The following is a 16096-nucleotide window of genomic DNA, read 5'->3' on the forward strand; positions in this document are numbered from 1 at the left end:
TGGGGGTAAGATGGTGGCCGCCACCAGGGACAGTAGAGAGCCCGGGGTGGGAGGCCTGATCTTGGAAGAAAACGAAGATGGACGGTTGCTTCAGCCACAGCCATTTATCTACTGAGTCCACAGACTGTCCCTGGCCGAGACTGGGGTGGCGCAGAAAGTTCAAGGGGGCCTCACGAGGGGAACGGATGAGGAAACGGAGGCCGGGCCGGATTGCATTCTTAATTGCTCTGCGGATTTCACTGGGGCGGGGAGGGGTCATCTGGGTGGTGGGTTGCATTAGAGAAGGGGCGGCAGATTCCCGGGGGACTGTAGGTTGTCCTGCTCCGCTGCCCTTCAAGTTGGGGTGAGGGCGGGGAGGCCCGGGCGGCAGGGGGCGCCCGCGAGCGGCGGCTCCGAAAGACCCTAAGCCCCACCCTCTGGGTGGCTTTAATTCCACCGGCGGGGGCGGGAAAGAGCAGAGTGTGGTGTGTAGCAGCCACCGCCCCTTCTGACCATTATTCTTCAGGCAAACGCTCACTAGTCAGAGCCAGAATTTACACCTATTTGGAAATTAACTTAAATTTGCAAGACCGGGAAGCCTTTTCTGCATTAGCCTCCCCCCATTCTCATCAACCTTTTAGCGATGATCTCAGTGGCATTGAGTCTGTATGTGGCCATAGGTCGCAGGTGCTTATTATCAAGTTGCCACATTTGTTTATGTTTGCCTACCTTAATTTGATTGTAAGCTCTTCAAGGCAGGAGACATCTGTCTCTCTTTTTTTAGATTTATTTATTTATTTATTTGAGAGAGAGAGCATGCATTTAAAGCAGGCTCCCCATAATCCCACCCCAGGGCTCCATCCCGCCACCCTGAGATCATGACCTGAGGGGAAACCAAGAGTCCCTCGCTTAACCAACTGAGCCAGCCAGGCGCCCCAGGAAACATCTCTTTTAATTATTTTTATTTTCTTTTAAATTTCCTCACAGTGCCTGGTTGGTATTCCACTGCCTCTGCTCACAGAACATACTCAACAGATAATCATGGACTCACTTAACAGTAACTTATATCTTGTAAAACTGGCCCATAAGTTTCTCTGTCTTACCCTTGAAGATACTGTTTTGTATAATACCAAAAGGGGGAGTGGGTTCTCTCCCTGTACACTAGGAGAGGGAGTTTTTGTTTTTTTAAGATTTTATTTAAGAGAGAGAGGGAGGGGGGCGCCTGGGTGGCTCAGATGGTTAAGCGTCTGCCTTCGGCTCAGGTCATGATCCCAGGGTCCTGGGATCGAGTCCCACATTCAGGCCCCCTGCTCAGCGGGGAGCCTGCTTCTCCCTCTGCTTCTCTCTCTTTGTCTCTCATGAATAAATAAATAAAATCTTAAAAAAAAAAAGGGAAAAAAAAGAGAGAGGGAGGGCACCGAGGGAGAGGGAGAAGAAGAAGCACACTCTCCACTGAACAGGGAGCCCAATGTGGGATTGGATCCCAGGACGCTGAGATCATGACTGAGCCACCCAGGCACCTTTGGAGAGGGAGTTTTGTTTTTGTTTTTGTTTTTAAGATTTTACTTATTTTCTTGACAGAGAGAGACACAGCAAGAGAGGAAACACAAGCAGGGAGAGAGGGAGAGGGAGAAGCAGGCTTCCCTCTGAGCAGGGAGCCCGATGCGGGGCTCGATCCCAAGACCCTGGGATCATGACCCGAGCCAAAGGCAGACACTTAACAACTGAGCCACCCAGGCGCCCCTGGAGAGGGAGTTTTAAGTGTGGAAGTTCCAAACACTGCAGGTCCGCAGGCGAGCGACCTGCTGCAGGTGAACAATAGCCAGAGTGGATACCTCATAGCACTTACTATGTTACTCCTGGAGCACTAGACAGACGTGCATTGATTTGTTTAATGTGCACCACTGCCCTGTGAAGGGCACCATCACTACCCCTGTTTCACGGATGAGGGAATGCAAGCACTGAGCAATGAAGTAACTTGCCCAAATTCACACAACTGGTAATTGCTGGAGTCGGGGTTTGGGCCCTGCCTGTGGAGTCCATGCTTTCACCACTAAGTTGTACCGCACCAGTGTCTATACGTCATTCTTATTATAGGGCTTCTGGTTGTGGGGGAGAGGAGCAAAGAGGGGTTTTGTGTGTTTGCAGGGGTTGTTAGGGATGAAATTACTGGGGGGAATGATGGGCACCTGTTCCACAGTTTTTGAGCCACTTTATTGCAGGAAGGGTAAGGAGGAGAGGCTGCAGGGGCTGATGGGTGCTAGACCGTGGGGCTCTGGGCTCTAGCAAGGCTGTCTTGAGTCCCGGACTGGTTGCCGCCTGGTGTGCCCACAGTGTAGCTTTCACACCCGACAGGACACTTAGCGGAAGAGCAGCAGGCTCACAGCGGATGGGGTGTCCCGGGTGGCTGGGCAGTGGCCAAGAGGCCAGAGCAAAATGCAGTGAGAGGACTTGTGACTGTGCACCTGTGGGGCACACTGCCTGGACAGGCCAGAAATCCATGGGAAAGACCAGGGCGGGGGGGCAAGGGGCTCAGGCAGCTAAGCATCAGCCTTCGGCTCCGGTCATGATCTCAGGCGTCCGGGATGGAGCCCCAAATGGGGCTCCTTGCTCAGCGGGGGTCTGCTTCTCCCTCTCCCTCTGCCCCTCCCCTCCTGCTCCTGTGCTCCGTGTGCATGCGCGCTCTCTCTCTCTCCCCCTCAAATAAATAAATAAACAAATAATCTTAAAAAGAAATCAGTGGGAAAGACAACAAAGAATGCATCAGTTTTCTGAATGAGCAGGCAGGGGTTCAGAGCTGTCGGGACCAAAGTGTTAGATGAAGTGATTTTTTTTTTTTTTTTTTTTTTAAGTAGGATCTACACCCAACACAGGGCTTGAAGTCAGGACCCTGAGATTGAGTCTTGTGCTCCACTAACTAAGCCAGCCAGGTGCCCCGAGGTCTGGGATGCTTGAATTTTATGTGCGGTGGAATTATTATGCAGCCGTTATCCAAGGCTAGTGTGTATCTGTAGTTATGGATATGGACAGAGTCACACAGTCCAGTGCTCAGTGACAGAAGCAGAACACTAGCGGAGCAGGGCCAAAGTCCTCGGTGCGGTGCAAGGGCCTTGGCTGTGAGCACAGAGGTGAAATCTAGTCAGTTGGCCTGCTGTGTTGGGGTGATGAGCTCACTGGGTTCCATTCACTGACAGGATTTCAGATATGGTATCTGAAACCCACATTAATAGGAAGCCGAGTCCTTGGAATACTGAGGTTAATTTCTTAACCTGGAAAGGAAGCTCTACTATCATTAGTAAGAACAGGAAGGTGGGTAGGTATAATCCCAAGCAGTTGGCTGCTTACGTCGGGAGCAGCTGACCCGGTGATTCACAGGAGGTTCATCTGCGTGGCAGCCCACAGCGGTTCTTCCTCCATCTCACAAGCAGAACAAAGCTACTGGCTGTCTGTGCTTCAGTGGAGGCAGGCTCCTCCCCAGCCCTAAGGGCGAATCTTGATGAGCCGGCACCAGACAATTACGATAAATCTATTCCTTCTGCCAGGAATTCGGAAAAGGGTGTGTGATGCAATTATGCCAAGTTTGGGAAAGTGTTCTTGTTTTTAAAAACAACAGCCTCTCTTCTGGCTTTGGGACGCTGTGAAGATAGGATGCTTGAGGTTGTGGCAGCCTTCTTGCATCCATGAGGCTTGTTCCAAAGCCAGAGCCGAAAGTCTGACGTGGCAGAGCAGAAACAAAGAACAAAGAGTCTTCATGATGAACTGCCGAAATATCAGTCCTAGAGCCCCGTACCTTCAGACCTTTTGTTTTGACTCAGAGACACATATTTTAACATTTTAATATTTCTGAATGCGAGGAGCATCTTACAAGCAATGGCATGTTAGTTGCAGTGAAACACAGAATCAGAGTTTTTCACATTTATTTATTTTGGGGGGAGGAGCAGAAGGAGAGGGAGAGAGAATCCCAAGCAGACTCCCCGCTGAGCCCAGACCCCCCCCACACACACACACACAAAACGCAGGGCGCAGTCTCACGACCCAGAGATCATGACTTGAGCTGAAACCAAGAGTCGGGTGCTTCACCAACTGCGCCACCCAGATGCCCCAGAATGGGAGATTTAAAAAAGAAATCTCCTTACTGTTTGAGCCACCCTAAGTTGGGTGTTCTGTTAGAGTCAAATCGTCCTAAATGATATGATCCACATGTCCCAAATCCTTTTCGTTTCATTATAATTCTCTGAAAGAACAGGTCATGGCAAAATAAAAGGACATGTGCATGTCCCCTTTCTGAAAACACAAAAGCTACTGTCTGTTAAGTGTTTGCTCCGGGCCAGGCTCTGCTAAAAGCACCTTCCTTTTAAGAAACCAACATATTGAGGCCAGACTGGCATACAAAAACTGTACATGCTTAACACCTCAGACGTGATGGGTCTGAACACATTGCATGTACTGTCCCTTCATTCTCCCATCTGCCCTCTTACGATCACCCCCCCTTCTGCAACCAAAGAAGTCAAAGGGCAGAAAGGTGAAAGTGATCAGTAAATGGGAGCGTTGAGATCAGACCTCAGATAGTCCAACCTCAAAGCCTGTGATCCTCACCGCTGTGCAGTTTCCCGGAAGAACACAGGATGACAGTGGGACACATTTTGCTTCACCCCAGTGGTTTGACTTCAGCCAGCCAGAAAGCCCAGCATAAAAGCACAGGGTTTTTTTTGTTCCCCCCTGGGATTTCTGAAGATCATGAAAGCGTGCCACAGATTGTGTTCAGCAGAAACCTGGGATTGTGGACCACAGCTGTAACCTCCTGCAGGGGGAGAAGTGTCGCAAGGCATACCCCATTTACTGAGAAGAGGCGACTTTGGCATAGCAGTGGGTTGTTTCCTGTGTTTGCCAAGAGCACACACATCACTTGCCTGCTCAGCAGAGCTGTTGCCTCTCGTAAAATTATTGCTTAATGGGTTCTTAAAAAATAAGTGAATGAGAAGAACATGTAATATCCTGTTGACCTCTTCTGCTCATTTTGGGACACGTCTCTCCATTCCCAGGAACCCTGCCTTCTCACGAGTGTTGCTCAGCCTTTGTTTATATTGTTTGTTCCCTTTGCCTTGAAATTTCCTTCCCCTCATCTTCTCCTCTGCTGAGCAAATTCCAGCTCCTATGTCAATACCTCCTCCGCAAAGTCTCACCTGAGAAGCTGCAGCGGTCCCGAGCTCTCTGCTGGGTGTTCTGCCGCAGGCTGGTGAAATACATGCTCCTCGCCCAGGCAGGCTCGGAGAGCCGTCCCAGCCCTCTGATTCTAGCTCAGTAACCCTGCGTGAACCACTGCCCCTCCGTCTCAGCCTCTTTTCTCATCTGGACGTTTAGAACAGTGCACGCACAAGCACCTCCATGGGCCGGGCATGAGGGAGCGCGTCACGAACAGGTCCCTTGTTATTTGAGCACACTTCTTAGGATACCCACTGTCATGATTATTTGTTTTCACATCTGGCTTTTCCACTAGACTGTGAGCAAGACAAGGATCAGGTCTTCATTCTTGTTGTTGTTGTTTTTTTAAAACTCTTTAAGTCATCTTTATTGAGATATAATTTACATACAATAAAATGCATGCATTTAAAATGTACGATTCAATCATCCAATCAGCGGTACACCCGTATAACCACAACCCCAGTCAGGATTTAGAACATCTTCAGCACCCTGAAGGGCACCTTCCTGCTATTTCAAAGTGTCCATATCTAGCCCTGGCCCCAGACAACCACTGATCTGCTTTCTGCCATTCCAGATTAGTTCTGCCTGTTCTAGAATCTCCTATAATTGGATTCATATAGTAGGTGCTCTTTGGGGTCTGGCTTCTCTCAGTGCCCCGTGTTATGACTCATATAGTGGCTCATTTCCTTTTTATTGCTGAGTAGTATTCCATTGTGTGAATACACTGCCCCCTTTCCTATCCATTCACCTGTTGAAGGATATTTGGGTTGTTTCCAGTTTGGAGCTATTATTAATAACACTGCTCTGAACATCTCTTTGTGTGGACCAGGTTCGTTCTTCTTGGATAACATCCTAAGAAACTGCCAAACTGGTTTCCCAGCGATGTATTGGTACAGGGTTACGGTTGTTCACCAACATCTATCATGGTCTTTTAGCCATTCTGGTGAGTGTGCAGTAGTATCTCATAGTGGTTTTAATTTGCATTTCCTTGATGACTTATGATGTTGTGTATTTTTTTATGTGTTTACGGGCCATATGTATACTGTCTTCTGAAGTGTCTGTTAAAACCCTCCCCCTCCCTTTTTTGGGGCTGTCTTTTTATTATTGAGTCGTAAAAGTTCTTTATATATTCTGGATATGGGTCCTTTCTCAGATTTTTGCTTGGCAAATATTCTGGGCCTTCCAAGAATTTCGATAAAGTTCAACTTATCTTTTTCTTTTATGGTCAGTGCTTTTTGTATTCTCTCAAAAGGACTTTTCTTTCTCCATTGGATCGCCTTCGGGGTGTCTGTTTTGGCGATCCCGCTGATCTGTGTGTATACCCTTAGGAACAGCGCACTGTCCTGAGCTCTGATCTTGTCTCCTCACCAGAACGAGACCACTGCAGTCTGCTGGGGTTCCCCTCCCCACGCCACAGGCAGGGACCTGGGCGAGGCAGACACTGAGGCGGCCATGGGGTCACCATCCTGTGTGGTGCCTGCCATCAAGTGTCGGTTGCTTCTATTTTGCCATGTTTTCTAGCTCTTTGTGGCAGGAAGCTTTACTTCATTTCTGCACCCACGGGGCCTGGCATACAGGTGCTCCATCCACGCTTGCGGAGGGGGCGAGTCATTGTCAGCACCTCCAAACACAGTCCATCTTAGCTTGTTCTGACTGGGAGAATCTGGAAGTGGTCCATCCCCTTCATTTTACCAGACGGTTCTTCTTCTGAGGGTAGTCAGGGGGTCCCTCCCATCCTCAGCACCAGCCCACTTGGGTTCCACACTGCCTGTTAAATGGGGAGACTGAGGTCCAGAGAAGGAAAGCTCATGTGACCAGACAGCGGCCAAGGCAGCACACCTGGGCTTCCCCAGCCAGGTTCTTCCTGTTGTCCCCCCTGGCAGGTCGGGCACCGTCCCTTTCATCACGGTCTGACTCCAGCACCTACCACATGGTGTATACGTCACAGGCTCCCGATACACGCTTCTTAAATAAATGACCAAGGAAGAAATGAAATCATTTCTTTGAATGCTCCATTCACCTGGCCTCTGCAAATGGTATTAAACCTGTGTGTGCCCGTGTGCGTGCGCGCGCGCGGGCACGTGCATTTGCACGGACACGGGACTGGCCATTCCTATCCAGGCTCAGAGGCCATAATCTTATCAGAAAATCTTTTTTTTTTTGGTTTTAATTTCCTCAGCCACCCTCTCGGCTTAATCCCCGCTAGGGGGCATGTGTATCCCACAGAGAGGGTCCATGATCCTTAGGTATAAGGGCTGGTTTCCAGCTGAAGTCAGAGGGTCCCTCTTGAAGCCACCTCCTTGAAACCGCACACCCTCCCCTGCAAAAACAAACAACAAAGCCTTCCTCCTCAAGCTCCCCCATCGCAGGCCGGCTACTGGCTACCATCCTTTCCTACCCCCAGGGCTCTGCAACAGAGCCGTAGGGGCAATGAGTGACAAGCTTGAGGATGTCTGTCGTCCTGGCTAGGGGCCACTGCTTCCTCCCTGAGGGACGTGACAGGTCCTGGAAAGGCAGCTCTCCTCACTCCCCTCAGTCGGCAGGCCAGGACTGGCCTTTCGGGGCCCAGAGTCTGGCCCAGCCTCGAATGATGAGTTTCTGCAGAGTGAGCAGGGGGAATATCAGCGGGCAGGGTCCACAGCTCTCACTCCCTTGTGCCCTGGGGGACAGGTCACATCCAGGACGTCCTCGAGCCCCAGCTCAAGACTCAAGTCAGTGCTCTGTGCCCCAACACCTTCCCAGGCTTTGGCATCACATGCCCGGGCACACATCCTGGCTTCACTACTCGCTGTGAGTGACCTTGAGCAAGCTCTGCGAACTTCACTTTCCTTATTGGGTAAATGAGGATGACAACAGTTCCTGCCCCATAAATGAGACAATGCATATAAATAAAGCACTTGGCACAGCACCTAGCACAGAAGTGTTTGAGACACATTAGCCATTATTAATAATATTATTAGTATCATTATATTACTATAAACCTTGGCCATTTCCCTTCTTTCGAGGCTCACGAAGAAGCATTACTTCCCTCTAGCTCAAGGTCTTGGGCTTCTTCCTAACTGAGGTCCCATAAAGGGTCCCTGGGAACCGGTGGGACCCGTCCTTATGCCACCGTGCCCGCCTTAGATCAGGTGCCACGCCCACCTCGTCTTGGACCAGTGCCTCTGGCTGGATGCCCTCGCCCAGAACCATCCTGCCCGCATCCGTGCAACCACACGTTTGGGACGGGCGGGGGTACTCCCTGTGGCGGCATCTGCCCCCTAGGGTGACACAGGACAGCGGTGACTGATGCAGCTGCTACGTCTGCTTCCCACCCCCGCCACCTCATTAGCTCTCCGGTCATGTCCCAGTCTCCAGGAGAGACAGGCAGCAGCCCCAGAGTCTCAGCCACAAAGGTAGCCCACAACAAACAGCACCTCCCTGCTCCCGCCCTGCCGTGCAGAGCAGCCTTTTCCCTGCCACTCAGGTTCCAACCGGCAGAGATTAGAGATTAGCAATCAGACAGAGGGTGGAAAAGCATCAGGGCCATCACCTCCTGTCTTCTCTAGGAGCTGAGATCAATGCAGGGAAGCAGAGCCTGTTGCAGGGAAGGTATCCGGGTCAGACCTCCCACTGGAGGTTGGGACAGGGTTCCAGGCACCCAGCGGTGCTCCCCGGTCTAGTCTGCCTGGCTGCTGGGTCTTACTGGGTGCCCTTGTGCTGGGCCGGGCTCGGGCTTGTTTCCAGAACTGCCCATGTCCCCGCTGTTGAGTATGTGCAAAGACAGGGCAGGAAGGGCTATGGGGTGAGGAGGCGAAGGACTAGCTGTTCTGAACCTACCACTGTTGCAAAGTGACCTGTTGTTCAGTAGTTAACACTGTTCCCTGGGCTCAAATATATTGAACACTTACTAAGTGCGCTAAGCACTTTAGACACGTCATCTAATTTAACCCTTACAAGAACTCTGAGACAAGTTTACTGTTACCCTCCTCTTAGGAGAAATCCTAGGCGGGGGCGTTCAGTAACCCAGCCCGGGCCACAGAACTGAGAAGAGATGGTGGAGTCAGGATTCAAATCCGGTGCTCTGAGTCCGGACTCCTCACTCTTAGATTCTACATTGATATTTCATGAGAGCCAGCACCCCCGGGGCCAGGGAGGCACCAGCTCTCGGCCTCAGCGCTGTCTCTCCGGTTGCCCTTAATCTCTTCCCTCCTATTATGGTCAGTCTGCCAAGCCCCTGGGCTTTCCTGCTCCCATTCCCAAGCAGCAGCTCTTTCCAAGGAAATGGGGTGGGGGGGGAGGAGGCAGCCTCTTGGGGACACTGGGTCCGCCCCCTGCAACGGGAGACAGGGGGCTGAGGAAGGAGTGCCTCGGGCTGGGCAGCCTTCTCTAGAGGAGCGCTTGGCTGAGGGTGGCCCCTTCCTGCAGCAGGAAAGGGGCTGCAAATGTGCAGGTTGTGCAGAGAGCCCAGGGGTGGGAGAGCCCCGGGGAATAAGAGGGAGCGTGGGCTGGGCGTGTGGGGAAGGTGTAAACACAATCTGCTCCCACCAAAGCCAGCCTGCTCCCTGGGGGAGAGGGCCCCTCCCTCCCGGCCCACATGGCACCCCAGCTGCCAGGGCCCAGGCAGGCGCCAAGGCCAGCCAACACACTCCCCCCAACCCCTCGCCTTCCCTCCCTTCATCTGGGACCCATGCCTGGAGGAGCCACCATCGCCTGAGCAGGCTCCTAGAACAGTGCTGCGAAGGGGTGTCGCTTTGTGGAGGTGTGTCTGGGCCGCCAGCCAGCCCCTGTCCAGCCAGCTGACCTTGGCCTGACAATTCCTCAGACTAGTGCAAGGAGACAGGCCACCTGGAAACGGCAGAGAGCAGAGCCAGGGCTGAAGTGACAGGAACATGGCAAATAGATTAGAGGGTGAATACACAGGTAGGGCTCGGGGACGCCGACTGGGGCCCCAGGAACGGTGCCCTCTGGCCCGCAGCCTGACAGCCCTGTCACCAGGAAGACCGCTGCCTGGCAGGAGAAAGACAAGCTGACAGGAGCTGAGACAGGTGGTCACGAACTCCTGGCTCGGGTCAACCGCGCAGCGGGGCTCTGCGGTGGTTCCAGCCCAGTGCTCCTTCCCCTGGTGGGACCCTTCCCCTGCCTCTGCCCCGCCCTACTTCTAGAAGCTTCCACAGCGTCACCAGGCTCCCTGCAGGATCAACAGCCCCTCCCCCATGGCTTCAGTGTGGGTCCCCTCTGTCTGCAGCTTCTCACGCTTTCCTTCCCTCCTTCAGATGTGGAGTCAGGGCGACAGAGGGGCTTCTGTCTAGAGAACTCCCCATCTCCTGCCTCCTGCTGGCAGGGGCCAGCCAGACGGAGACTTCTCTGCCCGCCCACCCGCCTGCCCGCCTGCCCGCCTGCCCGCCTGCCATGGGGGCTGGATGGCAAGGAAGGGGGGGTGCACGTGCGGGAAGTGGTAGGGGGGTGCTTTGCAAGATGAATGGCTTCCAGACGGTAGGGAGCAGCTCCCTGCAGGTCTGTGCCTGGATCCCAGGGAGCAGAAGCGGAAATCTGCTTTGATCTCTGCTCTGGATCGGGCAGGATTTTGAAGAGAGAAATGGCAGAGCAGCTGGGGGCAAAGGAGGCCGCCCCGGTGCTGAGCAGTCAGCGGATTGACAAAAACAAGTGTCATGCTTTTTCCCTTCCCACATGCTACTGCCCCTTTGGAACACACGCACGCATGCACACAGGAGCGCCCAGAAGACACATTCAGAACACAGGCTGAGAGATGCTTCACTCCAGCTGCAGGCAGACATGTCACAGATCCAACTGGCAGTTCTTGCAGATAATTTCAGCAGAGCGGCCAGGGACAGGGTGCGTCCTGGGGACCGGGAAGGGAAGTGCCACAGGAAGTGCGTGCTACCCTAGCAAACTGATGCCATGCAGCCTTGGACCACAAGTTTTGGGGCTGCCAGGCCAGGGGAACCCCTTTTCTTACAGAGCAGTTGCAAACTTCCAGGTGGTTTCAGAGACGACGGGGCCCTGGTGGCTAAGAGCACGGGTGGCTCTGCAGCTTCTGTATGAGGCTGGGGGGGGGGTCCCCCATTAACTAGCTACATGACACTGGACAAGTTCGTTAGCCTCTCTGTGTTTCCTCCTTTCCAAAATGTGGACAATAATATGCCCAGGCTCCTTGGGTCATTGCAAGGATTAAGTTAAGGAATGAATGAGAAGCCCTATCAGCGATCCCTTGGCTCTGGGGCTCCCTGCTCCCTATCTGCTCCTCCTCTAGCCTGGACCTTCTGGGGCTGCCCCAGAGTAGGCCCCGCCAAGTCCCGCTCTGGGCCAGCCTCAGACGGCCCTCAGGACCTCAGAGGAAGGGAGCCCAGCCCAGAGCAATGAGCGTCTCTGCCCCTCCTGCCGGCCCCAGCCGGGCCTTGCCTCAGGAGTCCCACCACCAGCACCGGGGACAAAGTGAGGACAGGTCCAGGGGCTCAAAGGCAGAGGTCTACCTTCTTGATGGCTGCTCTTTCCCATTCTCCTGCTTGCTGTTGCTGCTTCCACCACAGCGTCCTTTGTGGGTGGGGGGCAAGCCAGGACTTGAACTAAAACAGAAAACCAAGCCAGATTAGCACTTCCTCCCATGCCAAGGCAGAGGGTTGCATTGCAGAATGGATATTTCAGAGCACCTCCTCTCCCTTAGAAGTCAGCTGGCACTCCCCTCAGGTCCCCTGCATGACCTCTACCTCATCCCCAGCCCTAGAAAATGCTGTTGAGATCACACGGCATTCCCTTAAAACCCTTGCCCCGCGGTCTGGACCAAACAGGCTCAAGGCAGAAGCTGATGAGAGTCCACCCGCCTTATGGTCACCCTCCACCGATGACCACAGAGCTGGAGGTGGCCTGCTCTGCTCCCACACGGCCAGACTTACAGAGTCTTCCTTCCTGGTCCCCAGCCCAGCCCTCTCCCCTCCAAGGCTCGCAGCCCTGCCCTACCTGCTTCTGCCCCTGATCTCAGTCCCTGGGGCCGAGCTCCGCCTGAAGATGTGACGACTTACTTCAGAGACTCTTTCTCCCTAAACAGAAAAGCGTGGGAGTCAGAGGATTGAGGGGGATATCCTTCCTGTATTTCCAGACTTCCTCTCCCTTCTGGCCCAGGCCTAGCAAGTCACCCCACTACGGAGGGTTAGGAGCAGCCGGGAAATCAGTTGGAATTTGTGACTGTGGAATCAGAGAGCAGAAATTTCCCTCAGGCCAGCCCTTGAAGGCAGGAGGTGTTAGATGTTAGGCCGATTTTTCCAATTAAATGGGTCCCAAGGAGTTAACAGGAAACGGCTTCCTTCTGGCTAGACCACGTGAGGCCAGGCCAGATAGTCCAGATTCAGCTCTTTCCTCCTGACAGGGGGTCTGGGCCCATTTCGTGTGGAAGAGACAGACTGCCTGAAGTCAGGGACCTGTCTGTCCCCATCGGCCACAAATCGAATGGATGACCTTAAGCAAGTAACTTACACCTCCCCATCCCTCAGTTTCCTCCACCATTAATGAGAGATAGAAACGCTTGTCTTGCCAACCCTCTGGGACTGTTACAACCTCCAAGTGAGTTAATATATGAGAGACCTCAGGGGAAGACTAGAACCCTGATCAAGAGCCAGGTAACAGCAGGAGAAGAGCCAGCGTTTATTAAACAGCTACTTCATGCCAAGTGCTTTACCATGATCTCAATTTGAACCTCACAAACACCCCACACCATTCTGTTATTAATCCCAATTTATATATAAATAAAAAGGTCACATAGCTTTCCCCGAGTCTCTCAGTCAGTAAGCAGGGAGTCAGGATGTGGACTCTGGCTATACACCTCCAGACCCAAACTCAACATGGAGGATCAGTCATTTGAGGGCCTGCTCTGTGTGAGGCCCGGGGCTCACCATTTCACCTAGGTCAGCCCATTTCACCAGTAGGGCTACTTGGGCACTTTTGTGACCATCTCAGCTAGCTGAGATGCCAAGGAAGGGCATCACAGAAATGCCTGTTTCCGGCACGTCCCCAGGGCTGCCCAGTGGGCCTTCTGACAGAGCCTGGAGGGATCCGAGCACCGAGGAGGAATTAGCGGCTGCACACAGACAGAGACTCCCGTTCTTGTGGCTTGCCAGTCTCTGTGTGGCTGAGGAGCACTGCAGGTGGGTCCCACACCCCAAAAGAAGGAGACACTGGGGTGCCCCGGCAGGCAGGCATGCTCAGGGCTCAGCCATCTGAGCCCTGTGGGGAGACTCCCTCCGGCCAGGGGCCCCGGAGCCCAAGGGCATCCTGTTCTTTGTTTCACTAGGAGTGGGAGAAGGCTTTTGCAGGAGAGAATGTCACACCACACAGGACTCCCACACTAGGTGGGCCCACAGGCACGAAAGAACATGCAAAACACTATGTTCTTAATAAATATTTGTCGATTTTTCCGTGTTTTGTTGGGCACAGGAGCCCCTATCATCTAAGGACCCTGGTCACCCAGGGAAGGAAAAATCCAGAAGTTCCTAAAACTTCACCCCTCGTAAAACGCCACATGGTTTCAGCCTAGGGAAGAGTTAACTTTCTGGCCACTGGAGACAGCGTCCAGCCCGCAGGAGCTGCCCAGCCAATGGCACTCCGTGCTGATGATGTCATGCTCCTCCTGCGCCTCCTATTGGGGACTGGACAGCGAATCCTGCTGGCGGCTTGGGCAGGGGAGCCGCTGAGGCTGAGCGGGGGCAGCCCGGGAGGGGGAGGGGGAGGGGAAGGCGGGCCGAGCCACCAGAGCTGCTCCTGCCCCATCCCTCTCTCCAGTCCCCCTGCGCCTTCTGATAGGACCCTGGGGACCACCCCACACTCAGACAAACAAGGCAGAGCAGCTTTGGTCCAGAGGAGAGGCTGGGGGCTCCCACTGCCACCTAGAGAAAACATTCAGCCTGCCCACCGGGCACACAGCGAACAGGGTGGCTGGGGCGAGGGGCCAGCCTCCAGCGTGCACGCACACACTCCTACACCTCCCCAGGCACGGACAGGGACAGGGAAAGCGGCAGTTTCCTTGGACGCACCCTCCCTCCTCCACCCCTGACTCTCTTCTGCCTTACCTGCCTGAGGACCGGAGGTCTGTTTCCAATCTGCTGCCTATAACGGCCCCGTCTACTCCGCTGGGCTCTCTGTGGGAGGGAGGAACAGGCAGGAAGAGCTGTGGGCAGTGCCCAGGCCCAGACCCCCTGCTGTCCTGCAGGAGCTAGCCACGGTGGGCTGGGGGGCTGGGGGCTTCAGACAGAGTCTTTGAAGAGCTGCAAACTCCCCCTGCTCTGAGGGGAATCCTCTTAGGGACTCCCTGCAAATCCACCCACCACCCCGCAGCCTCCCAGGAGGTCCAGGTAGCTCGGGCCCACTTTCAACTTGGCTCTGGCCCCGAACAGTAGTCCCCCCCCCCCCCACCCAAGCCCGCAGCCCAGTCAGTTTCTCACGGTTGGACCCGGTTGGTGAATCGGCGGCGCCAGAGCATGGCCAAGGTGCTGAGCAGGAAGAGGGTGGTGCACATGGCTCAGCAGCCCCATCCCCTCCCAGACAAGGTCTGTAGAAGAAGGCCAAAATGGCCCTGCCCACTCTCACAAGCCACTGCTGTCCATCCTGAGGTTCCCGCCTGCACTGGATTAGGAGGCTCAAGCTGATTAGTGGGGTCAGCAGATCCGACCTTGTGCAGACTGATTAACCTCGCTCAGCCCAGGTTGTCCGTCGCAGTGGCAGGGTAAATCAAGCTGTCCGTTTTGGATGTCGATGTGACTGAGACCTGGGCCCAACCCTCAAGGGGCTTCTAGTCTAGACACATGCCCTGGCCAGTTGCATAAATGACCACAATAGAGAGATGTAGGTGATGGAAGGCACCTGCAGACCCTCAGGGAACGCCGAATTGGAAGAGGAGCTGGGGGCATCGGAATTTGCAGGTGCTCAAGGAAGGTTGGGCCCCCGGCTGGAAGATTCTGCTGGGGGCTGCAGACATGAAAGCACAGGGCACGTTCCATCAACTGGAAGTTGAGTGTCAGCAGAACAATGATGTCATGGGGAGGCATCGGGAGGGGAGGAAGGGAGAAGAATATTAGATGAAGAAGCCAGAAAGACAAGGGAGGCCAGGGAATAAAGGGCTGGCTAAGCGGTTCAGTTCTCCCCTCTGGACAATCCTCTCCAAATGTTACTGATGACATACCCCCTTCCTTAAAAGACCGAATTCAAGTATGCATTGTGAAATAGGTATATGCATCCACTTAGACATTATATACTATACTACTGGGCAAATACAGTCCTGCACCACGAACACACATAAGACTTGTAAAGGACGAGATGAAACTAAATAGAAATAAGATTTCTCCTGCTCGCTTTCCCAGTGGAAACCTCCTGGGCAGCTGCTTGGAAGGGCACCACATTGGCATTGGGTGTCCTATCAGACGGCTTCAGGGAGGTGGCCAGGTGCAGAGTGCTCTGTCCTGGCCTAGGCAGCCTATGGAGCAGACGTGGGTCTGAGCATCCACCCTCTTCCATCCCTTTCCAACATCCCCAGAAGAAGGCACTAGATTTTCCTTCCCTCAAATGAGATGGAGGCAGCGTCAAGGAGGCTCAGGATTCCAGGGAGGTACCTGAACCTGAGCTCCAGGGAGGGCCAGAGCTGGGGCTCCACCTGGGCTCTCTACTTTGAAATATGATTTTCAAAATACCGAAACCAAAGCTGAAGAGGAGAGCCAACCTCCTCTAATACTCGCAGTGGGACCTAAAGTCTTGAGAAGGGCGGGGTCACCAGGGAGTGTTAGGGGGAACTGGACACTGGCCTGGGGCTGGGGCTGGGAGTCATGCTAGGTCTGAACAGTTACTTGTAGGGTGGGGACCCTCTGGCTCTGAGGCCCAGCCCCCACCTCCGGTCCTGTGGCGCTTCCACCTCGCAGAGCAGGACCACCGGGAA

The 16096-nt window shown here is 53.8% G+C and overlaps 1 protein-coding gene across 1 annotated transcript; it reads right to left on the bottom strand.

The window, feature by feature from the left end:
- Positions 1-4076: 4076 nt before the first annotated feature.
- PRCD (photoreceptor disc component) lies at positions 4077-14862 on the bottom strand. The gene is made up of 5 exons (XM_025859955.2): positions 14613-14862; positions 14241-14309; positions 12139-12218; positions 11655-11747; positions 4077-8090 (listed from the first exon to the last, which is right to left on the bottom strand). Exons 1-3 carry the CDS (start codon positions 14684-14686, stop codon positions 12197-12199), a joined length of 165 nt encoding a protein of 54 aa, XP_025715740.1. The 5' UTR covers positions 14687-14862; the 3' UTR covers positions 4077-8090; positions 11655-11747; positions 12139-12196.
- Between the last annotated feature and the right edge of the window lie 1234 nt (positions 14863-16096).

This window comes from Callorhinus ursinus, unplaced genomic scaffold, assembly GCF_003265705.2.
Source record: "Callorhinus ursinus isolate GAN/ISIS: 27379988/994484 unplaced genomic scaffold, GSC_fseal_2.0 scaffold68, whole genome shotgun sequence".
Lineage (NCBI taxonomy): Eukaryota > Metazoa > Chordata > Mammalia > Carnivora > Otariidae > Callorhinus > Callorhinus ursinus.